Source organism: Falco biarmicus, chromosome 4 (genome assembly GCF_023638135.1).
Source record: "Falco biarmicus isolate bFalBia1 chromosome 4, bFalBia1.pri, whole genome shotgun sequence".
Lineage (NCBI taxonomy): Eukaryota > Metazoa > Chordata > Aves > Falconiformes > Falconidae > Falco > Falco biarmicus.
The window spans coordinates 6,478,341-6,504,835 of NC_079291.1; the positions used below are offsets into that span (position 1 = coordinate 6,478,341).

The window sequence follows — 26,495 nt, forward strand, 5'->3', positions numbered from 1 at the left end:
AAGTGCCTGCCTTCTGCAACTTGGTTCAGTGTGGGTGTCTCAATACATCACATCACCTAGGCTGTTATATCTACCACCTACCAGGATGGACTTTCTTGTGTTTTTTAGGCTAAGGACATGAACAGGTATTAGATTTGACACAGGATGAGGATGAAGCCTTTAGCTAGCCCTGAAAAGGCTGGCCAGAGATTTGGGAAAGGTATTTGCCCGCTTTCACAGTCTGCCTCATAGCAGATCTGAAGCATATTTTATTGACTACTTTGGAAGGTAGTAAACTGAATGTCCTCACCCAACATAGCAGTTTAGCTTGAGAAAGGGAAGAAAGAGAGACCTATAAATAATTTTAAAGTTTCAACATCATATGACAAAAACAGACTACTACAGCTGTCCAGTACTACAGTGGAGACTCAGTTCAGTAGACCCAAATTCATTTTTACTCAGAGAAAAGCACTTTGCTTTCACCCAGAATTTAAGAACACTTTTAAAATCTGGTTTGTTTTAAATGGTTCATTAGGAAATTATTTTTTTTTTAAAAAAAAAAAAGTTAATTTAGTTGAGTGTTTTCTGAAATAGTTCCTTTTCCTTTACCTTTCTTCGTTGTAGCTGGCACCTGTCTCTGTTATAGCTCTTTAAACTGTCTGCGGACACCCAGGCTGGAGATGGGGAGGTATGGGGCTTCTCCACCTGTCTCCTCCAGCTTTCAATTAGCTATTCGGTTTTGCAGTGCAATGTTTTTTCCATCCTTCTTTTTTTTTTTTCTTTTTTTATTCCCTGCCCTACTCCCCCCAACATGTAAAAAATCCTCAACTGGAGAGGGCTCTTGCATAAATTACATTAAACATTCTTCAGTTAGAAGTTTGGAAAGTTTAACTTCCTACACTTTTTGTTATATATGGTTTTGAGTTGTAGCCAAAAATACATCAGCCTTCTATAATTCAATTTTTTCTTGTTTTTCTAGGCAGGATTGAAGATGTAGCTATTTTTTTTATTGTTAATTTCTGGCTCTGCTAATTGGGTTTTTATTCTCCACCCCACCCCCACCCCTCTTAATTTGTATGCATTGAATTGACTTTAATTAAAACTGTTTGACAGACAGCTTCTTCCTTTATTCCTGTAATTCCTTTTTTCTTAATCCTGACACACCACAAAATGTCTGCTTTCATTTACTCTGGCATCAATTCACTGTAATTCCATCAGAGTCACTGGAGTTACATTGAATTCACTACTGTATAAGCAGGAACAAAATTTGATCTTATGATTGACAATTACAGACATCTGAATGGAGGAAAAAGCCACAAATTTTTCCAGTGTTCAGTCTGTAGTCTTGATGAATTTCATGTCACCAAGGAATGTGTAAAGTGATTATGTCAGTAACCATGTGGCAGGGAAAGAAATCTAAACATATGAATATGAGAAATGGATATTACTAATGAACAAGATAGCAAATTAGCATATTCTGACATAACAGAATCATAGTACAAGTCAGCTTCCTTGTAAGAAGTACGCTACGAAAATATTTTTTTTCTTTCCCTGAAATAAAAGAGAGAATAGGAACAACTTAAGCACATTTTAAGTCATTACTCCTAGCCATGCTTGCCTCTGGCCAGTAATCAGTATTTCATTTTCTGAAACAGCAGAGAGTATATTTTTCTTATCTATGAAATCATATGTTGTAATTAGTTGCTTCTGAGTTGCATGAAAGCATCTGACAATTTAAACTTTACAGTGATTTTTATTTGCCCTTCAGGAGAGTGATTTTGTTTTCTTAACTGTGAAAGATTAAGCAAAACTACAAAATGGTGTGTATAAACTTTACATCTGGTCCTAATTCTGCCAAAGCCTAAAACATCAGTAGTTTAGCGCCCAACGGTTAAAGTGCTATTTCCTCATGTTTAATGGACTCTCCCGTTCTGCAGAAAAGTGGAAAGGAAGAGGAAGAGCGGGGTCACATTTTGAGTCAGCGCGTAGACGGAGTAGAGCTGTCCTTTATCATATCTCTGGACATCTACAAAGAAGAGAGAAGAACAAGTTAAAAATTAACAATGTAGGTGTAATTCCTCTGTTTTTTAAAAATATACTTTTAGTACTGTCTTTTTTTTCTTTTTTAAGTGCTGTAGAAGGACAATGAGTACCTGAGAAATGTCCTAGTCATAATTTTACAGTAGCAAAAGGAGTAAAGTGCAGTTCACTTAAGTGCTCATCTGTCTGCTATCATACTTGTTACACTTCTGTAAACAGATTTATTTAACTCCAGGAAAGCCACATTATAAAATTCTCAAAACTTAATTTTAGGTTCCAATTTACATTACCATCCTATTTTTTTCATTTCAATGATTACTATTTAAAAAAAAAAAAAAAAAAAAAAGGCAGCTCAGAAAGATATTGCTCTAGCTGAAAATTTCTATGCTGTGTAAGCTCACACTTCATTTAGGCAACTTTTCATGTGAATCTCACACTTTGTGCAAAGTAAATTTCTCTTTTCATTTCCTAATTGAAGTAGTAATGTTTCTTTCTTTAAATTACTTCTGTGTTCCTCTACTAATTATAACTAATAAGTGAGATTGTAACCTGCCCTGTGAACGTTGCAAAAACCAAATCAAACAATAGACAAACCTACAAATATAACAGCAGAAAGACTTCTAAAGAAATATGCTCAGGAGTAAAAAATACCTCTCCTGCTCTATGGACCTATGTTTCAGGAGAAAAAAAGTAATACAGAGGAAAACTTGAGAAGCATAGGAAATCAGTATGTGCTCAAATAACATCTGAGAGCCTGTTCCAACAGTGAGAGCCTATAGTTATTAGAGGCAGGAGTAGCAAAAAGAAAATTTTCTTGAAAATTCAGAACAGTACTTAGTTCTTGTTTGTATAACATTAACTTTAGAAAGCTAAAATCTTTGACAAAACCACAAGAAGGAAACTGTTTTGTTTTGTTTTTAATGGTTAGGGGGAGGATGGAAGACAGACAGTGGAAAAAGTAACCAAAGGATATAGGTCATTAACCCCCTGAAAAGGTGATCTGTCACTGGGCATGTTCCTTTTATTGGTTCCCAAAATTAAGCAGCAGTGCAAATACATCCTCCTAGATATTATTATGTTAGAAATTCAAAGCAGAAAAATCTTGGTATAGATTAAGGACATGAAAATACATAGATGGCATATACCTCAAAGGGCATAGTCACTTGCATTGAACGTAAAATGTTAAAAAGCTAAAAATTATTTAAAATGTTAAATGTTGGAAGAGTGTAAAAAATTTTAAAAATATAAATGCAAAATATGACCATGTCTTCCAGTGTTATTTTCATAGCACAGCAATATTTTTATGAACATGATTTTTAAATAGCTTTTCATGACTTTCCTGTAGTGTCAAAATCCTAGTGTGGATGCTGTTATACGGGTTTAACACATTTGTTGTCAGGCTACTTTACTGCCTTTATTTCATAGATTCTTAGAGCTATGAACGTGATGTCATAAGAGGAGCATTTTCCTCTCTGTGATTAAAAATGGGCTGGTGCTAACAACGGTGAGAATTCAGCCTCTAAGATTCATGAATGAGAACCAAGAATGGAGAAGGCAAGAGGATCAGTATTTCAAAAGAAACACAAAGAGAAAGGCTGTGACAGGCAGGGCAGATGTAATTAAGTCTGTGGTCATGTAGTTGTTGTCTTTTTATAGTCGTAGTGAATAACATCAAGATCAGAAGTAATGTTAGCTTGCTGAATACACGGCATTGTTTTGTGAGCCTCTTCATTACTGGAACAGCGTTAACCAGCAGCACAATGACAGTGAACAAGAATTTTGTTAGTAAATAATACAAGACAGTTCATGTGCCACATGCTGCTTTTGAAGAGGCTAGATGTTTTTGTTAAAACTCTGAAAGGTGAAAGCTAAGGGTTTATAAAACTGATGCTTAAGACTGAAATCTTTGTTGCAGAGACTTTTGCTGGTCAGATCACAAAGCCGTAAGACACATGACAAAGCTAGGTGTAGTCTGATGGTGAAGGTAGTCGGTTCTGGAGCCGTCTTACTGTGAGTCTGCATCAGTATTTTGCTTTAGATAAGGAGTGCAGTTTTAAAGAGAATCAAAAAGTTATTCCTACTAATTGTGCTAGGATTCATGGCAGTCCTGGGCACGTGAGCTGGATTCCCTCAGATGAAACTAAACCAGGGGAGCTGCTCCAAGTACTAACAGCTGTTCCGTGCACAGAACCAGGCTAGAGTTGGTCTGAAACAACCTCCTCACAGCTCTAAAATACGTAGAGGAATGATGTTTTCTCTTCAGCACCATCTGTTCCTTTCTATATGTTTATTCGTATTTGCAGTACTATGTCCTCATGTATACAAAGATTTAACCTACCTGTCCAGCAGAAAAGCATTGCTTTTCAGTCAGAATTCACCCAACATAAGAAGAAATAATTTGCCAGATTCAGCTCCCTCCTCATTCTATTTAATCTGTTCCTTATTTATCCTCTTCTTGCCCCAGCATTTACAAAAGTTACTCCATCAACAGGACCCTCTGTTTAAATAAGTGCAAGGACTACATTAGAAAAAAAAAAAAAAAAAAAGCATTAGTTCTTGCCTGCATATCAGTATGTCATATTTCATCATGCTTTTTAAAAAACCTAATTGCTGCATTGGAAGAAATGCATCTGTATGATCAAATTATTGTTTTGTCTCATTTCTTTTTTCTCTCTCTTTTTCAGAATGTTTTTGTAGATAAACCAGCATTTCCAGAATACAAAGTTTCAGATGCAAAAAAATCCAAATTCATACTGTTGCATTTTAGCACTTTTAAAGCTGGCTGGGACTGGCTTATATTACTGGCAACGTTTTATGTTGCTGTGACTGTACCTTACAATGTTTGCTTTATCGGCCACGATGAGCTGTCTACAACTCGAAGCACAACTGTCAGTGACATTGCGGTGGAAATCCTTTTTATCATCGGTAAGATATGTTTGGGGGTTGTTCGGGACCTTCTTTTTGACATTTAAGGTTTTCACAGAATGTATAATATAGAAAAGGAAATCATCATTGCTTTCATGATTTCAAAGAAAATCAATTGTAACTGTATAGTTTTAGATTTTATCTGAACTTTAGATCACCTTTTTTGAAAAGAAAAAACTTTAAATTGATTCAGGTGGTCCTGCTGTTACTCAAAAGGGACTTTTGACCTCAAGGAATGTTGAAAACCACTGTTTCACCTTGTGGATGCCTAAAACCTTTCCATTGTAGGGATATACCCTGGAATTACTATAGTGTGTTCATAATGTACTTATTTTTTCTATTACCTTTCACAAACACTTAGAAGACACATTGACTGATAGCTGAAAATCACCAGATTTTGAAAACTAATGACATAAGACTGAAACTCATACTGCAATAACACAAATGTACAATATCAATATGCTATACAGACAAGTGGAATAGAATTTAAGAGGTTGTAGCTTGTCATCTGGTCCGCTCTCTAAACTTTTTATTTCAATTACCCATTTAATTCTTATACCTTTAAATAATTAAAAAGAAGACAAGCTCATATCTAGTAGTGGCCTTGTAGCAAAGCAATTTCTTTTTTTATATTATCTTTTTTTCAATTTCTTTGTGAATATAGAAAAGAATCCCTGACTAGATTCACACAGGTTTTTCCTTGGTTTTGTTGTCATAATACCACTCAGTGCTGTCACACTGACAAACCATAACTCAGATCTGTTGATAAAATGCAGGTGGCAAAGAAATTATTTTAAAGAAATAAGCAAAGTTGAATATGTCTTTCTTGAATAACAAAAGGCTTAGGACAAGTTATAAGAGAGAAAGAAAATTAACGAAAGTATAAAATCATCCTCAGATTTGAAACTTGTTTTCTACTTTTCATTATTTTTTCCTGAAAAAGTGTAGCTTAAATCATACATTAAAAGCAGTGTTATGATCTTCTCTAAGAGAACTAATCTGAAGATTCTTAAACACTAAGCAACAACTCAGAATGTCTTTAGTTTAACAGATGTTTTTCTTACAAAAATTTTGAAAAGTTTGTTCCATTTCACTGACAGCTTTACTGTAGAGGGTGAGACTAGTAGGTGATGTGGCTGATGGAAGGATCAGAAGTTATGATGGATAAATATTTGTTTTTTCCTCCTTTGGACACTGTTTTGTCATTAGGTTTAAGATCTGATTTTCCCCTTTTATGCTGTTAGATCTTGGTGGACACTCCTGTTAATGCAAGCAATTCATATTCGATGATACTCAAGCACTACAGTAAGAAACCTCTATTTTGCAATGCAGATTATCAAGGATCGTCTTTTGTCTTGTGTAAAAAGAGCAAGGTTACAACTCTAGTCAGCCATAAATGATGCCGCATTCCATTTTAAGGAATACAAAATGAATAATTCCACTTGATCTACCTAGGCATCTTTATAAAAACCAGCAGATTCAAGGTTATGATGTTTTGCTAATGGTTGTATCCTTCACCCTACATTAGTGAAGATAACTGGTTTGTGTTATGAATGTGTTTATTAGAATATGAGCACAAAGAAGTGTAGTGTGTATCTAGCTGATTTGCATGCTGTAGTATTCATTTGAAGCAAGACAGATGGTGCACTGCTCAGTGCTACTTTTCTGTTTCTATCTTTTGTTGGAAATATGGACATATCAGTGAATGAAAAGCAATGGTTTCTCTATGATCAACTGATTATCTGGGTAAGAAAATTAAAAGGAAGAAGATTTTCTGTAAATTTTACTTCATATTTTTTGCTTGGACTTTTAAGTCTATCATGCAGGAAATCAAAGATGATTGTAACTAAATACATTCAAAGTATAGAAAGTACTAGAAAAGGCTTCTTTGCCTAGTTATGTCACCGGTAATCACAAACACTGTACTGCAGCACACCAATGTTCCTCCCCCTTAGTTTCAATAATGGCTCAATTTTGCCCAAAATAATTGTTCCTAAACTTATTGTATATTTTTAAATTTGTGGCTCTGGGAAAACATTTATGGAACATTTTCAGGACATTCTCATACTGCATTTAAAGCTCTGCAGTGAATTTAAAGAAACTAGTGTGTTTATAGCCACCTCTCAATGGTCCCTTGTCTGTTAAAATGTTGAATTAAAATGTCTCAGAATATGTGTAACTATATTGAAAGTAGTAAGATTGACAGCACACATAAATTTAAGCATAAATTTCAGGACACTGTTGCACTGTGGCTCTGCCAAGCATGTCTTTGATGGATGATCTATGTGCTCTGAGAAAAGTCAATGAGAAGCATTGAGTAAAGCTTTTTATGACACTGGTGCCTCAGAAAGTCAGTGGGGAGATCTGTCTGAGATGGGGCCTTCAGCTATTTTAAGGGTCTGTAATAGTGGATTGAGGTATCACAACTCTGCAACGGTGAATTGGAGAAAAAGGGTCTATCTGCTTTGGTTTTATTCAAATTTCTCAGAGCATAGAGTAATGTTCCTTTCATACATAACTTGCATAAACTCTTACTTGGACTTGGCAAGGTCTTTGGTTTTAGCTAGGTTATCAAAGGGAACGAAGGTATGACAACAACAAGGAGAGATGTCTGCGCATCAGTTCAAGGGACATAATAGGGTAGAGGCTAAGGGCTTCCTTTAAGAAGAAAAGTTTGCACAAATCTAGTGGCTAAAAAATTTTTTTTTAGGCTCATCCAATTTGTGAGCCAGTATATGCTTTAGCATGACAAAAATACATATGGCAGTGTTCTCCTGACTCAGGGTAATTATAAGTGAGAGTGTTAATGTGAATTAAATTATTTATGATAAAAGAGCACATCTAACTAGAGGTTTAACTGCTTTAGTCTTTAAAATTCTCTAAAACATATACAGAAGATAAACAATAATAATAACCCATTTTATGATGTCTTTGGGGAAAAGGTAGGAGAGGGAACATAATTAAGCCTTCTCAAATTAAGTTAAAATTATTTTTCATTTGATGTTTCTTGTATGTGCTAGTGCTTTGATAACTTGTGTGATGTGATGTTTGAGTGTACCTTCAGATCTCTTTTCCTCTGTAATGTGCAAACCTTCTCTAACATCCCCTTGTACATAAATTTTTTGCTTCCTCTATCCAAAGACAGTGTAAAACTCGATTAGTTTTTAGAATATTTTGACCGGTTTATGTGTCCTAAAATTGTAAAGAGGTGGAGAAAAAAAGCTTTTTAACATTAGTGTATTTAAGCAAGCATATAAAAAATTATCCTAGAAAGCATTTCAGCTGGTGAGTGATATTACCTGATTTATTGCACTATTTACTTCAAAGTTTATGCCCCTTAACTTTGTAGGCAGTAGCTGGGTCCTTCATTTGTAGACAAGTATGTTTAGATGGCTAAAGTTTAAAATTTCTAAGAAGCATAATGGATCTTGGCTGCTTCTCAATAATATTTGTGAAGTTTTCTCTGTTTTGGAGAAAAAAACCTGGGAGAATCTCTCTCCAAATTCATTCCATTTTATTAGTAATAACCTACTGATTGTATAACTTTCCGTTCCACAACAGCTAGTATAGTGCTTTCCTTTCTGCAACAGCTTTATTCTAGGTTTTAGGTATTGTCTTTCTTTTTATTTTTCCATTTTTAAAACATTATTGAACACCTTAACTGAAGAAAGTAACATTACTGAAAAAATTATCAATACTTGATTGCTAAATGCTCAAACTCACTCACAGGACTATTTGAACAGGGTGTCTTCAACAGGCGTTATGATCAATGGATTGTTCAGAGAAAATATAAAATATGCATAGGCTTTCAGGGTTATGGTAGTGCATTATTTGCTGAATAAGATCAAAGCTGTCTGAGTGTTCTGTCCTCTAAGGTGGCCAAGAACTATAGAGAGAAGAGCTATAAAGATAAATGACCATTTACTTTTGGATCATTCAGTTTCTGTTGGAAGATGGAGAACCCTGGATACTAATTATAGCTGTAAAATTATATTCTATATCAACATAGTAGCAACAGTAATTTTAAGAATTTTGCCTACCTGTGGGGAAAAAAAATCCTCAACATAGCCATCCCTTCCCCCACTCTCCACAGGCACAGAGTTGTTACCTATGGCTTGCACTTCCAAGGGAGAAAATTAATCATGGTTACTAAGATTGCTTCTTTTTGCATTTGCATCTCTCCATCTTGTTAAATATCATTTAACGAAGTGTTTTACCAGCAACTTCAGTTTTTAAAAGCTGAGTGTTTAGAAGCCCTGAATCTGCGATTTGTGTTGCATGATACTGTAGATCAGAGAGATTTGTTGGTCCATTAGTGTCTATCACAAATGTAATTGACTCAAAATCTTTTCAAAACTGTCTTAAATCATATGAAGCCCTAGAGTGTCAGATGTTCAATATGTAGAGGTTTAAAAATATGGTACAAACCCAGCAGAAATTCATATAATTGTTCATAATTTACAGAGTCATTCAAGTGTGCATATTATTGTTCTGAAAATAATATATGTCAAAATTTGTTGGAATCAGATGAGATAGTATTAAATGCTATAGATTTTATGAGGTTGCTTTAGATTTTCTTTTTTGTCTCATGATCTTTTTCATTTTTATAATGATTATAATTTCATATCTTTCAAGTGCAGAGAAGGTCCCGTGAAACAATATTTGTGTCTGGGGGACCTCACATCTAAGAGGACTGGTGCATTTTGAAAGAAAATGGCAGTGTTTTGAAACTTATTTTAGAAAGTGTGCTTTCAGACCCTAATATGCTAAAATTCAGGTAGATGCCAAGGGAGTGGCTTGAATTTGTCTCTTGTAATTTATCTCTGAGCACCGAATGGTCTCATGCATGAGTACATATCAAAACATGAAACCAGATAGAGTGACATTGTTCATACACCCAATATTAGGGACAAAGGTCATAATAAATTGTTCATGGACTGCGGATTACCTAGTAATATAACTGAACAGTAAAAACTGCTTATGTTGAAAAGCAGCAATAAATTCCCTAAAGATTCTCACTCAAAGAATCAAACTGAAATTGGGAAGACCCCTATGTTAGACATTTTTCCAGTGGCCTTCCTTACATACCCTTGTAAGGAGAACAGATCCTACTCTGCACACAAGATGCTGTTTCCAGGCACATCCACCTGAACATAAAGGAGACAAGCATAAGCCACAGTAATTTAGAAGTGATCATTTCCACGGAAATATTTCTGTATCTTCAGGTAGATAAACATGAAAGTTATGATAGTGGCAGCACCCTGCAAATTTGAGTTGTATTGGCTCTGCTGTTTCCTCCTCTTTGTTTGCAGAGGTGCAATGTCATTGTTACACATCTCTAGCCAGGTTCTCATAGGATGAAAAAATATATGCTGGTAGATCTAACCAATATTTTAAGAAATTGCTGCCCCAGGCTGTTGCTTGCTACTCCTGAAGTTGTGAGATACGTTACAGTTAAGACAACAGAACTGCCTATCTGAGCATTCCTGCTTTTCCTGCGCCCAAAATGAATGATGTTGACTTAAACTACTTGTGCTTTGGTTACAAGAAGGGGGTCCTTATGTATTGTGCTATGTACCATCAAACTTAAAGGTAAAATCCAAGAAACAAGTACTTAAAGAAATACTGAACAGGCTCTATTCTGAAATCTGATTTTGTGAAAGAATATTTAAAACAAAGCAAGTGGATTATGAAGGATAAAGGTCCTTTAAAATGCACATGAAAGATGATGTGAATCTCCCAAATATGGGATGAAATACACAACATTTACCATATGCAATTCCTTACTGTTCTGGGGAGAGCTCTGTAGGCAACTTATAGCTAGGTCAAGATATCCTGCATCTGCGCTTCTGGCAAATAAAGTCATTGTTCCACTTCTCAGCTGTCCTAAATGAATCTCTGCAGACATATTATTTTTCTTTCCTACTTATTCCACAATGAGACTTGCAACATTGGAATGACAAGCTTCTGAGCACTTAAGAGTGCTAAGAGCACTTAAGAACTGATTCTTCATCTTTTTTTGTCTAAGCTGGGGTGCTACTGTTAAAAAAAAAAAAAAAAGAAAAAAAGAGCAGCAGTGTGATAATTCATTTGTTCCACCTATAGTCAATTTAGACATTGAAAAATGCTGTAGTAATAGTTTTGTAAATAGTTTTCACTCTCCTATGTTTCCTTTCAAAAAGTATACAGAATATACAGTCATACAGAGTATGACTGACTTGCATTATAACTACAATCAGACAAAGTTTGTATTTAGGTTTACTATCCTATAACAGGATGGTAAAACAACACTGTATTGTTCAATAATTTAAAGTCTTTTCATTAAACACCTAGGTAATTTCCAAGGAAATGCTTAGATGCTTAATAGATGACCATATTTTTTGTGAGCTTGCATGTGGTCTTTTTCACATTTTTTTAATGATTTCTGGGTAATGTCTATGTGAATTGTTGTCAACCTGCATGAGGTAATTTATGAGAAAAAATTTTCAGGTTTTCACCTTGGAATTGGTCAAGAAAATTTAAGTGCACGAAGAAGTTGCCCCTTTGTTCACTGAATGTTTTACTTGCTCAATCTTTTCATTGTCTCCAGCATTTCTGTAAAGTGAACGGTGTTCATGAAACACCTAAACACATTTGCTTCATGCACATTGAATTTAGTGAAAAGTTAAGAAACTATATGATTGATATTTCTTCAGTCTTTGGAATTGCTTCTTTCTGCCATATTTCTGCAGGTTCTATTAAGAAAATTACTCATGTAGAAACGTTCACACTTCTGCAGTCACAAATACTAGCTTCTTTTAAAAGCAGAGCTAGCAGTTCATTTTTCAGACATATTTTTAGTTCTTTGCTTTTCTTTCAAGACTCAAAAGTCTGTATCTTCCTTTCTAGAAAAGTCAATATAATATATTTCACTCCTCAATGTGTTCATGGATTGAGTCTGTTTTTAAAAGATAGAGCATAGTTTATACAAAAGTAAGTCTTTCCAGTGTTTAGTATGTTATTGTAAAGGTCATGGTATGTGATGCTTTTCTGGCATATCAGATACCGTAGAACTGAAATTAGCTGATCCCTGTTTAACACCCTTCAGTTAAGGAGGGCAACTTGAAAAGGTGAACCCAAAAGGCTGAAAACTAAGGAAGCAGAGAAAAGAATGTGACTTTTTATTTTTAAGTTTGTGGTCTTTTGTTCAGTTTCATGATGTTGGAATTTGAATTCATTGGCACTCAGCACAGTAACAAGTTGCAATTAAAACTCCTGTTTTAACACTGGTGTGCCGGTCCTTCTGTGTGTTCCAGCATGCCCACAGTAATGGGTGCAGCAGCCTTAGCATCTGGCAGAGTGTTCCATGCTAGTGCATTAACACTGACCATACTATGCTCCTGGAGGGAGTGACTTTTTTTACCACAATAGCCATTCAAACCATTAATGCCTTCAGAATTCAGGTTTTTGTGTTAATGAATAATTTACCCAAGTAAAACTGTATTTCCACTTGGGTATGACTTCCCATTACCTTCCACTGTAAGAACAAAGAGTAAGGAAGAACAAACCAGTCTGTCAGTTACAGATGGATTTTGGGAATCAGTTCTGCTATGATCCGTCACACCTGAGAATGGATCTTGCTCCATTAAACCCACTAAAAATGTTGTCAGTTTGTCAAACTGTAGTGGAGCAAGGCTGAGAACATATGTCAGAGCACTGCCTTAGAACAGGGCCCGTGCCACTCCTCATGTGCTGTACAAGCATCTTGGTGTCCAATCCTAAATAAAGTCTTTTCACTAGAGAAATTTGACTGGTAAAACAACTTAGTGTATTAATGGTGATTTTAGCAGAAAGCCTATGAATTATATTAATTCCACATTTTTTCAGACGTCCATCATATCACATTACATCACACGTCCTTGTGCTGAGGATTTTAAGAATGTGTAAGTTTATATTTCCATTGTTCATCTGACTGCTAGTCACCCAGCTAAAGTCACAAAACCTCTAGAAAAGGGTTTCTTTGGATGGAGGTGTAATGTGCCTCTGAAATGAGGTTCCCAACCTCTGTGACTGCCCACACAAACCAAACAGGGTTGTTTCCCCAATATTCTGAAGTACTAATGGCCAGGAGAAATCATTACTGGGAGTTGCACTTAAGCTAAAACAGGAGGGAGAGGAATACTTGATAGCCAAATTTTACCATTTAAAATATACTGTTAATTAAGGACTAATTATAATCCTTTTACATAATTTCCTTTAATGATCATGCTCCTCAATAAGACTCTCTTTTCTGTTGAAGCTGTGGAAGAGAACAGATTTTTCTGTTTAATAAAATGCCATCCTGGTGGTACAGTGGTGGCTTTTGATATTCCTTTTCAGATTTCAAGTCTGTTGGGACCTACACTTTGTGTGTTGGAATACTTCTTTTCTTTAATTTCTAGCAGTATAAAATTTAGCCTGGCTTCTTGCTTCTCACTGTTACCTAGGTCAACATAATACATCTGAGATTTCAGTTATATGTAGTTTTACATAACCTTTCAGTTCATAAAGATCCTGATAAGAAAGAAAAATTGTGACCATCTAGTTCAATCTTAAATATAAAACATTACATTTAATCCAGCTATTAGTATTAATTCCAATAAAATGTGTTTGGCTAAAGCATGTTTTCCTGAAAGGCATCAGCTCTTCTTCAAAGACCTCAGAGAACAGAGAATCCACAACTCCATTCATCTATGGCTTGTAAATGGCATATTTCTTTTTTGTATTTTTTTCGTCAGCCTGCAGAAGTGACATCTTTTCAAGTGTTTAGTACTACTAGTTTAACACATTACTACCTGCTGATTCTTAGTTAGGATACACTGGATTGTTATTTACCGTCTGATATAGTACAACCATGCTTTGCTGCTCCATTCCAAAATTACACAAGAAAGATATATTGAATACATCTTTTTTTTCCTCAAGATTATTAATCATAATGGGATGCCACCAGTACAAAGGAACTAAAGTTGCATATTGGTGTTTCTTTCCTAATACTTTATTATTATACAAATACTAAATTCTTTCCTAATACTTATTATTATCTAAAACCTTAATTTTCCTTCATCCTGGCTATCAGTGCTTTCTTTTCTTTCCAAAACAGGTCTAGCTTTTCTTGTCGAATTTTCTGTAGTTTATATTGATGGTTGCTTAGTTCACTGTTATACCTTTCTTAAAGAGGAAAAAAAATATTTTTCCTTCAGCAGCTGCAACAAGCTGTTATAAAGGCTTATTATTTTGTTATATATTATTGTAAATATATATTTTGTTATATATTAAGTATTTACTATTTAAACCCCCTACATTTTGGTTTTACATTACTTAATCTCTGCTGGTTTTTGCCTTGTACACTTTATTTGACTTCATAATAACTCAGGTTCCTAAGCAACAGGTGTAAAATAAGCATTACTTTCCTTTCCTATATAAAATCAATACCATCTCTCTCGCCTTATCATGTCAGCATCTAAAAGAAAATCATCAAGCCAACTGTGGTAGTAGACAGTTTCGTGGGATATGTGGAGTTGAAAAATCACGCTTCCATTTGAATATACTGTTCCTAGATTTACTAGGAACACCTAGGTTTATAGCAGAAGTAGAATAGAAAAAATAAGAGTTTATATAGGGACAGATAAATTGTTCTTCAAGCAATATAGCACTAATATTTCCTGGAATCTTTCCGAAAAGCTCTCTGGCCATATTCTAATACCATTATCCATGTATAATTAAATAAAATTGGCTCAGATAATCAGATAGATCAAAGAGCTTGGACTTTGGGGAAAGCATTGCTAGCTAAAGACAATCAATGTAAAATCACATAAAGAAAGATGAGAAAATAAAAGAAAAAGGAGAAGAGCCAGTCATACCATCTAGGAGGGGGAGGTGGTGTAGGAAACTGTCTGGTCTGAAAATCAATGGGGTTAATATTCCTAAATCATCTAGGTCTCAAGCGCAGGATTGAATTACTGTAGTCTAATAAAAAATCATGCATCACCCAATGCCCTGGTTACTGCTTGCATGTATACTACTTGCCCTAAAGGTGCAGGATTTTTCAACTTTATTTAGTATGCAGTAAAAAAGAGGTAAACTCAGTTATATTACCTAGCATTTGCTGCAGCCCAAAAGGGTGCCATGACAGTTATGGAATCATCTGACTAATCCTAAATTGTTATTCTGCTGTAGCTTGTTCATGTGTCTAATCACAGCAGGGTTTATTTAAAAAAAAAATCAAGCCTAAAAAAAAAATGTTGGCACAGGCAGGTCAACTGACTCAGGTAAAATAATCCTGTTTATGGTTAAAAAGGTTCAGCTGGCCATCAGATAAGTTTTAACCTCTGGATTATCTCTATTTTTACTTCTTTTTTTTTAACAGAAAAAAAATAATGAGATTGTGCAAAACATGTATCATGCTTTTGAAACTGGAAAGGGGTATTATTCTGGAAAACATCTTAAGGATTAATAGGATAGCTTGATGAATGTCAGTTTATGGTTTTCACTCTGTTTATGACATTTAGGATTGCAACCTTCATTATGCACTAAGTAGAACCTCAGTTTTTGTAATGTAATCTTTTTTTCCCTTTGTTGAGTACCAGTTTAAATTGGTGTTTTCATGCCATTCACTGAGTGGATGTGTCTGTGAGTGAATGTAAGCATGAAAGAAATCTAGAAAGGGATGGCTTGGTAAAGGACGCGGCATGTTCTACAGAGCATTAGTTCAAGAGAAGTCACCAAACAGTTCCAAAACCCGACAGACTTACTCAGACATCCCAAATCATTTATGCCAGTCTATGAAATAAGTTGTCTTTTCATAGGAACTGAACATTGCTAGGGTGTGGATTTTCACACTGCAAGCTTGTGAAAAAGAAAGTGGTCACAAATAGGTAAGTAAAAGCCGTTAGAACACTCAAATAAGGAAAGGAATAAGAGCTTTTAATTTAGATCGTGGTATTTGCTTCAGGAATTTAGAATGAAAATACCACAAAATCATGTAGCCATGGTAACTGCAAACTTGGAAGACACCAGGATAATGTTCGTCAGAGCCTTCTGATGTTTACTGCTGTGGATACTGTGTAAGAACTTAATTGGAGCAAAATATATAAATAAATTGGGAACCGCAACTGCATGTAGATAACATTTTTTAATGTAGACATTTTCAGAGCTGAAAAATGGGGTTTGTTTTTATACAAATTAATTTTATTTAATCTGTAAATCTGTATGAGTTTTAAAGATATCACATTTCTAACAAGAATTTATTTTCTTTTAAAAAAGGAATATGTGCCCATATCTTATCAGGAGTGGAAATAATAGGCTGAGAGAATCCACGTAGATTGAGTTAGTTAGCCATGGGATCCAACCAGAAGGTAAATCAGAGTCAAGGTTTAAGTTTGAGGCTGATTGTACCAAATGGTTTTATGAGATTTGTCACAATTATTTTATTTGCGTGCATCTCGGGGACTGGTGCCTAACAGGGCTTCTGTTTTGCCTTGTGTGGGGTTGGCAGGGGAGGGTGATCAGTCTGCGGGCTAGATAGAAAGAGGAACAGGATTGAAAAAGCAGAAGAGAATTGCATCAACGGGCACATGTGGTCAGACAGTGTGTGAAGCAGAAGCCTGTGTTCAGACAGAACAGTGGAGCAGTGCTGGAGGTATAGGGTGAAAGCAGTAGGCATGCAAAAGTGAAGGTGAGGGGGTAGGGTGGTAAGAGATTATCAATAGAATTGTAGAATCTGAATGGTTTGGGTTGGAAGGGACCTTAAAGATCAGCTAGTTCCAACCTCTTCGCCATGGGCAGGGACATCTTCCACCAGACCAGGTTGCTCAAAGCCCCATGCACCCTGGCCTTGAATACATCCAGGGATGGGGCATCCACAACCTCTCTGGGCAACCTGTTCCACTGTCCCACTACCCTTGCAGTAAAGAATTTCTTCCAAACATCTAATCTAAATCTACCCTCTTTCAGTTTAAAGCCATTACTCCTTGTGCTATCACTACATGTCCTTGCAAGAAGTCCCTCTGCAGCTTTCTTGTAGGCCCCCTTTAGGTACTGGAAGGCTGCTATAAGGTCTCCCCAGGCTGAACAATCCCAACTCTCTCAGCCTGTCTTCATAGGAGAGGTGCTCCAGCCCTCTGATCTTCGTGGCCCTCCTCTGGACTCCTCCAGCAGGTCCATGTCCTTCTTATGTTGAGGGCTCCAGAGCTGAACACAGTAATCCAGGTGGGGTCTTGCAAGAGCTGAGTAGAGGGGAAGACCCGCTTCCTTCAACCTGCTGGCCATGCTTGTAATGCAGCCCAGCACATGGTTGGCTTTCTGGGCTGCAAATGCATGTTGCCACTCATCGCTGAGCTCCACTTGGACATCGAGCCATTGACTGCAACTCTGCATGCAGCCATCCAGCCAGTTCCTTACCCACCAAGTGGTCCATCCATCAAAGCCATGTCTCGCCAATTTAGAGACAAGGATGTAACGTGGGACAGTGTCAAATGCTTTGTACAAATCCAGGCAGATGGCATCGGTTGCTTTTCCCTTATCCACCAATGCTATAACCCCATTGTAGAAGGCCACCAGGTTTTTCAGGCACAATTTGCCCTTAGTAAAGCCATGTTGGCTGTCACCAATCACCTCCTTATTTTCCATGTGCCTTAGCATAGTTTCCAGGATGATCTGCTCCATGATCTTGCTGGGCACAGAGGTGAAACTAGACTGGCCTGTAGTTCCCTGTGTCTTCTTTTTTTTCCTCTTTTAACAACCAATGGAAACTTCACTGGACTGCCACAGCTTCTCATATATGATCAATATGGCTTAGTGACTTCATCCACCAGTTCCCTCAGGACCTGCGGATGCATCTCGTTTGCTTTGGAAGACTGAGCAGAGCAGTCTTTCTGAGGGTGGTTGCCCATTGATTTGCCACTGAACTTTTGTTAGCATGAAATGATTCTGCCTGACCTAGGTGTGGACATTATAGCTGAAATAACTGAAAAGCAAAGCTGTATTTAAATCTTTGGAGGTGAGAGGGGAGATGCGCAGGTGATACGACTGCTTGTTCCAAGCCTGTTGAAATTTAAGAATTGGGTCTCTCCCTATTGCTGCCATGTGAAGTTCACCTTTGTGTTTGACACATGCAAAATTACTTTCTGCTTTGCAGACTGACACACTTTGCTTCTGTTAAGCTCACAGGTAAGTGGGGAAGGACTAAAAGTCTGTAAACAGGTCAGGGCTGGCTTAAAATACATGGGTGTTTGTTAACAAAACAGAGGAATCTATGCTAAAACACTGTAAATATCTGGAAAAAAGGCACCTTGTAATATATATGTTACTTAAGGGCCTTTCCTAAAGTCAGTAGGATAGACTAGGTTTTATCTTGAGCTTTAATTCACTTGAACTCTGACCTTTTACTGTCTAATTTTAACTGAAATTGAATTATCTAACTTGAAATAAGAAACCTTTTTTTTTTTCTAATGAAGATGAGAATTGAGAGACTTCACCATTTCCTTCCTCTCTACCTCCAGTACAAAGATGATATTTTAGACATATATGTGCTGTGTTTCAGCACAGAACATAGTAAGTCAAAATATCAGTTTGATATTTTCTGCTGTTACTCCTGCTTTAGTTTTAGGTAACTTTTAATGACATTGCTCATTTCAGAGACACTATTTACATCCCTTATTCTGCTTTCCTAAGCATGTGGCATGATCTGCGTAGCTTGCAAGATCATTAAAAATGACGTTTTTTCCAGCTTAAATGGAGAAAAAATTAGCAGTAAGGTAACTTTTTTTTTTTTTTTTTTTTTTTTTGTGATAATCATGTTTGTTATTAAGGATTTGTTCATTGCTTGTGTTTTATGAGAGCTGCTGAAACAGAAAAGAGATTGTAGTTCTTGTCCCGATCTGAAACAAATGTATCAAACACAGCTTTAAGAACAAAGCTTGCACAGGCTGCAGGTTGTTAGAGCATATTCAAAGATGATACATTCAAACATACCTCTTGTAGAAAACTTTTGACCCACAAATTGCCCAAAGACATCGAAGTCGCTTCATGTATGCTTTAACAATCAGCTCAGAGATTAAGTGTCCCTCTTGCCTGGTTTACAGCTGTAATTTGTAAAATTGTTGCACTTCATACTGCAGGAAATTATTAAAGTCCTCCTTATCTCAAGGCACTTGGAACACAAATTCAGCACTAAAGAAAACCATTAGTTTTGGTGCTGTGGAGTTGTCTGGAGTCTTCAAAGCTTTACAATACTGATGCTTGTGTAGAATTTCAGATTGCTCTGTCATTGGTAGGTAGAAGCTAGTGCACAACAAGATTCACAATTTCTAACATATTAAATAACCCACAGGTACACTACAGAACAGATTATTGTACAGTTTTTGATGTTTACCTACTCTCTGTTGCCTCAATTTGCTTACCACTATAGTTGCTCAAAGTCTTAATGATAAGAAAACATTTTTAAACAGCAAAACAAAATAAATAATAATATGTTAATCTTCCACTTTTTAAACAGCAATCCCCAAAAGACTGCGGAACATGTAATTCCTAAAAATAACGAAATCTCTCAGGGGAAATAGTTGTTTCTAAATTTATGTCAAAGATTTTGTTGTGCTTTTAGAAGTTTCTTCCCTCAGGAGTTCTGGTTTAGTTTTGGTTGGTTTGGGTTTTTTTTTTTTTCTTTTCTTTACAGCTTTCTCAGTAAGTGCTATGGCACAGCAGTTAAGCTGTAAGTAAGGTCGCTCAGATGAAGAAACTGTTTACACCCAAGTATAGCTCAGAAAGCTGTCAAGAAATAAAAGATGGAACATACTCCTTTACCTCCCTCTGGATTTTTATCTAATGAGTTGGATGCAGAATGAAGCACTTAACATTTCCTATTCAATTTTATATATATAAATGTTATCTGGGGCTGTTGTCCTAAATTGCTTTGATAAGAATGCAGACAGGAGTACAGAAAAACCTCTAATCTCTTCAATCTTGAACAGTGACTTCCATATGCATATTGATAAGCCTTTGGTGTACTGGATGACTTAGGGGAATTTAAAGCAAACATTTATCTCTTTTTCTGTTAAAAGTTTTTGTTGTTTCACAAATGCTAATGTGCAATAAGTAAGCAAATCCTTTTTCTAACTTTGATAACTCTACACTGGAGGTTTCTAGAGACAAATGACAATGAGAAGTTTCGAAACACTAGGGATATAAATATCCTTAGCTTTCTTTCTTACCTATATCAAGCAAATCTGCATGAAGTAGTTATGTATGTGGTGGTGCCATCGTACTGATCTGCAAACATGAATAGTAACTTGCTCACCCTACTAAGCACCAGTGGAGCTGAACTGACCTCCTTGCTCATTACGAACCATATGAAACCATGCTAGCTTCACATCTTAATTTTATTACTGAACATTTCAGAATAATTTTGTAGATTTAAGGATGCAGGGCCAGCTAAGACTACTTGGTGATCTAATCTAAAATTAAAAATTTAATATCGCAGATTTTACTTACATGTTCTGTTCAGCCTGAGGATTTTGTTGAATGAAGACAATAGTTCTTGAAGTGTGAAGCAATTATAACCTTCAAGATCTCAATCCATGGAACCAGATAGCCTTAGATATGTGTCTAGGTCACTTTGTGTTAAGGCTCTACACTAAATCTTGAAAAATTTGTGGAGGAAAAAACTGCTTTCTGGCTTCTTTCGTATGGCTAACAGGCTTGAAGATAAGATCTTACTTAACCCAGTCTCAGTGTAGCCTACCTAAAGAACACCGTAGAGAGATATGCAAATAAATATTTTTTTTCCCCTAAAGCTATGAAATGAAGGGAAAACCAATAACTCTGTACCGCAAAGGATAATCATGACAGCCAAACTTGCCTTTCTTCTGCCTAACACATCTACATATATATATTCACCTCAGGTACAGAAGTTACGTGAGTCCACAGTTACGTGTGCTTGAATGTAACTTAGATATCTTTAGGATGACATTGTGTTATAAAGTACAAGAGTGTTTAACATGAACCCAGATGATGCAAGTTCATGACCCCATTTGCTAAGCCACATTTCATTTCCAAAATGGATTTGCCTAAAGTCAATGTCTGCCCAGCGTAGCCTATTTTGCCTAAGTAGCCTACCAGTGGATGAAAACAAGTAAAAGTCAGTTCTCCTGTTAGTTTTCTGGAGCTGAGTAAACCAAGAAAGCTGAATTTATAACATGTAAAGTGAAGTCCAACTAATTTTTTGTAATTCTCCTCTTTGTCTTTTCATTTGCCTTGAGAAGTGGGTGCTAGAAATGTATCACTATAGCTGTTCCACCAAAGGCACAAGCTGTGTCCTATTCACAGGTGATACTCTTGGGTTTGCTCCATCTTTGTACTAAGCCCATGCTGACACTCTGCTGTGAGAAATCTCTTTCAGTGTCATTGTTTACCAAGCCAGAATCTCCCCTTCTACAGATGTCTTTTTCCTTCTTGAGTCTTAGATGCGGTTTGCCTATCAGATAGAGATATTTGACCCATTTTATGCTTGGATTTGGATTGGCCACAGTCATCCATCATTTTTGTTAGAAACTACCATACCATTGTGAACTGAATCAGCCAGGGTGAATCCTCTAGAAACAGTGGTGTTTGTAAACAAATGCATAGTAACATTTTGAAGCTGAGCAGACCACCAGGTTTGGCTTTTATGTGTCCACATATTCTGGTTAATGTGAACCTTCAGATTATGATGATACCAGATGAAATAATTTGACTACAGCTAAGTATTCTGCAACAATCAACTAGTTTCATAGCTGTATCAAAACCCAGTAATTTTCTTAGCAAAAGACAGTATTGATTTCATACCTTTCATAAACTTAGAGCATTACTTACTTTAACATGTTATTATAGACATTTAACATATATGCTAGAATGATCTGCTTTTCTTGTGATTAGCATATCTATTGTTTTCTGGATCACGACTTCTAGTGGACACACCCCCACCCCCAAATTACTAAAATTATCATGCCAAATTCCACTTCCTTGGCATTTCTCCAACTTTCTGAGATTTTTATGAGAAGTTAATACTGGTGATTCAGAACGTGGCTTTCAGTAAGTTCCATTTAGAATATTAGGTGGAACTTTGTCTTCAAATATCTCCTTGAAATGTCTAATGCCTTCTTTGTTACATGGTAAGTTTCTATTGCTTTCTATTTCTATGGCTACAGCATCATTAAGAGACAAGTGGACTATAATATTCTATACAAGTATTCAGTTTTGTTAATAATTTAAACTTAATTAGGTTTTTGTTCTTACTATCAAACTTGTAATTTTGATAGTCACTGATCTTTTCAACATCAGTTAAATTTTCTGTGTTATTTTGTATCTTACAATTTTGTGAGGGTTTTTTGTTTGGTTGTTCTGATTTTTTAAAGAAGGCTTTTTTTTTTTTTTCTTACTTAATGTCCTGAATATTAATTCACACTTAAAATTTGTTCCAAACCTGCACGTTGATAAAGCACTTGGGGTCTTCCAAATAGTTTCTTTTACACTTCTAAGTGCACATCTTAGATAATGTCATATTTTCACGGTGTCAATGTATGACAAGATCATGTTTTTCAGATCAAAACAGTAACTGATTTTTAGTCAAAAATAACTTCCTCAGCCCCCCATTAAAATATACTGCAACACTAATTTATCCAAATTGCCACAGAACATCTAATTCCATGTTGAGTAGGGTTTTTTTAGAAAATTTTAGACAATTTTATTGTTAAGTTTATAGAACAGCTCATATATATCTGAAACTCAAGGCAACCATGATGCTATGTTTAGTATCCTACATAATATGACTAGATATTTTTCAGTAACTGCCTCTCATTTTGTGGACATAAGTTGTCCTTGCAAAAAAGCATACATTAATTGTTTGTGCCTGTTTCACTGCCAAAGTAAAACAGCCATAAAAGTGAAAGGATAAAATATAGCTGAAAAATAATTTCTACTCTCCACATTGCAAAACTTGAAAATAGTACATATAACAATATGTTTTAGAACTGGAGCTATTAACATTTCTTTGCTATAAAATTTTAAATGTATGCAATGGAATTACCCTTTTTAAAGAGTTAACAATATGTATATGAAAAATATGCATCTGGAAGTGAAATTGATTAAATGTGCATTTGTCTTACTACATGTTAAATGAAAGTCTAATTAATATTTTATAGAAGCTGATCTACCATATAAGTGCTTCTCTGATTATGTTACAAATGCTTTAAGAAAAACTCTAGGGAGATGAAACTTTGAAACCCAGTTGGAGTTTTTTCAGTTAAAAGGAAAAAATATCAAGTATATATAACGAAACATGACTGTTTTATAGAAGCTATGAACTTCATTAGATCCTTTTGTGGTTCAGAGCATCATCTAACATAACATAAATTCACAAAATGGGTATCTCAATACAAATCTGAGTAGAACTAATTGAGATGGTAACACTGACAATTTTGTAAAACATTATGCCAACGTTTGGCAGTGCTTTAGGCAAACATTCTTAGACCTTGTGCCCCAGAAATGTAGAACTGTTTAGCTCCAGTTCTTCATAGCTTCCATCATCACAATGTGCAAGGAGCACATTACAGCAGACATGGAGGAAAGCATCTCTACATGTACACCAAAAGGAAAGTAAGTTTGATATTGCTGTTATTAAGATGGAAATGCTGTCATGGATAGTGAGTGACCACAACAGGTCTCCTGCTCAAACCTGGATAAGTTAGTAATTCATCTGAGTGTCAGCTACTCTATTATGTTTAAAATGAAGCGTAAGAAACTGGGTAAAGTTAACAGGTGCATGGATTTAATTTTCAAACTCCTTTGCAAGAACAATATCATGAACTCTGTTGTACGACTCCAAGAGTCATTTCTTCATGGATTGTGCGGCTGCTCTATTTGGGTATGTATGTTCATAAGGCATGAAAAAGATGTTGTTATCAAATATTAGATCTGCCTGGTCCAAATGTAGATGGTGCTAGCCCTAAGAATTTGAGTCCTGTAGGTACCACTCTCCAATGCTATCCTGGTATAGTGACAGTCAAACAATTTGCATTTGTAATGTTCTTTTAGTACCAAAAGATTCTAAAGTAAAATTCTGGAAATAAAAAATTGCTGTAATATAGACTAGTGGCAATCCATGCCCTCTCAATGAGGCAGCATTTTCCATTGAGCTTTTATAATGTGTCAGATTGTTTTATATCAAGTTGATTTACTCATTAAGATGAACATGGTGAGATGCTTTTTCTCTTGCTCTGCTTTACAATGCTCTTCTTTACTGTAAGTCTATGTAATGGATGTCCTTTATTATGCTATCAACATTGTTGAAAAGGTGCCATTTCCAAAGTTTTTTTAAATTCAGAAGTAACAGCACACCAGAAAAAAAAAAAAAAAAAAAAAAGAAAAGGAAAAAAAATCCAAAAACTGCAATAAAAAAGAGACAAAACATGGGAAAAGGTGAAAAACATTGTCCTTAATAAAAGGCAAAGTTCAGGAAAGGGGAAAAATACCTAACAAAATAGAACCTAAAAAAATTTGGCTCATTTAAAGAGAGCTGCATAAATGTGCACTTATTCCATTTTCAGTGTACATGTTCTCTATAAACATAAGGTTTCAATTTTCAAAATTTTGATTTTCAACTAAGTCATGGGGGGGAAAAATCTTTTAATGCTCATTTTTGCATTTTGCTGTCTAGGAGGTTGTACAAAATCTTGCAAATGGGACAAAGCTCACCTGCTACTCTTTATGGCTCTAGTGGCAGCAATGCTTTTTGTGTCATATTCTGGAAAATCTATCCTTCAGCTTCACTTTCTGAGAGAAATCTGTTCACACATGCTGGTCTTTGCAGACATTTCTCATACAGAGAATGAAAAAATCAAGATCAAAAGTATATCAGAAATTAAGCATTCATTCTCATGAGTGAATAGTAGGAAAAAAGAGGTTTTAGGCCCCTAGAAAAGCAAGAGCAGAAGAATGTGTTACTTCTAGTAATCCTACTGCTGCTCACTTTATTTCTAACTTGATTTGCATTAGAACCAAGTCACAATACTAGTACGGTTTAATGTTCATTATGTTTTAATTATAAAGAGATAAAATTTGAAGTATGCTTAATTCTTAGGGCTTCATAGCTTGCTTTTTTCCCAGGAATGTGCTGAACTGGAGCAGGTTTACACAGCACACTAGCTGTGAGGAAAGGAAGTATTTGCATCCAAAGAGAAAACACACCCTTTTAATAGATTGAAACTATGAAATATATATATTCTGTGTTTGTTTCCATTTGCAAGGCAGACATCATCTTCCTCTAACTTCATCCTGCTAGCGTGAACAAGAGCCTGAATCTCATTTATAGTTTTCCATTGGCATATATAGCTTCCATTTGGCATTTCTATCTCCCCTTCCACAGAAGCTGTAAGAAACAGCTGTTTGGATAGCAAACACTTCCCAAACATCTGCACGCTCTGTGCTGCGGATGGTGCAGAGCCAGCTGCTGCAACCTTCCTAGAAAAGCAGCGTGCAGAGGAGGCAGCTGAAGGTGCATATTCTTGTGCTCATCATGTAGCAGACAGAAAGGTGCTGCCATTTCTGCCATAGACAAAGGCAGAGGGCACAGGGAATCCACTTCCCTCCTTGTAACACTTAATAATAGGCTACCTAGATTACAAATAACACAGCTGACAAGTCTATTACACACTGGACTAGCATCTAGAAAGCTGCCTTTCATAACTTGGATATTAAAGAAAGTCCACTGGCTTTCAGGCTGCCACATCATCACCCTGCAGTTGTTATTTTTTAATGAGAAAAAGACAATCACGCTCTGAATGTCTTCCTAGCACTTGGGATCACTTATTTCTCTTTTATGAGATGGTCTTCAACATGAGGCATTACAATTTGCAAGGCAGCAGGCTAATTATCTTGCTGTAAAACACCGGCCTTGATGGATGACTGCACTCATTTCCGACATTGTAGAAGTTACACAAGTAGTTTTCACTGATGTTCGTAGAAACTGGGTGCGTAGCTCCAGGACAGATTATAGTCTTTGTCTTGTAGGACATGAAAATAATTGAGACTCTCTTGTCAAGACCTGAGCTTTTCTTTGGACGTTAACATGTTTTGGCAAGACGTGTCAAAATTATATATCATATTGAAATACATTCATCCTGGAATGTTACATAGGAACATATGAAATGCACCAGCCACCAAGCAATTCATACCACTTTCGTGATCTCCACCATAGCTCAAATTCTTTTTTCTTTTTTTTTTTTTTTTAAGTGAGTTCAGCACTTTTCTTTGATAAACAAACAGTTATTCATCTGGAAAAAAAATGACATTTGTTCCCTATACCGACAGTTATCACTAAAAGACTGCTTCAGTTACACATTTTAAATATTTAATGATTTTTTTCACCTGAAAAGAAACATAAATAATTTTTATGCACAGCTATCCTACTGTAGTTTTTCATTGAATTTATTTTAAAGAGCAATGTGTGGGGGTTGGGTTTTTTCTCAGTCTCCCTTTGTAATCTGTGATTTTAAAATGTTTAA

General features: G+C 35.8%; 1 protein-coding gene across 3 annotated transcripts in view; it reads left to right on the plus strand.

The window, feature by feature from the left end:
* Nucleotides 1-26,495, plus strand: part of KCNH8 (potassium voltage-gated channel subfamily H member 8) — a 195,821-nt gene that overhangs the window by 91,074 nt on the left and 78,252 nt on the right. For all 3 annotated transcript variants that reach the window (XM_056338272.1, XM_056338273.1, XM_056338274.1), the window contains exons 4-5: nt 1,917-2,044; nt 4,704-4,944. In XM_056338272.1, coding sequence (XP_056194247.1) covers nt 1,917-2,044; nt 4,704-4,944 — 369 coding nt within the window. The remainder of the gene's footprint in view (nt 1-1,916; nt 2,045-4,703; nt 4,945-26,495) is intronic.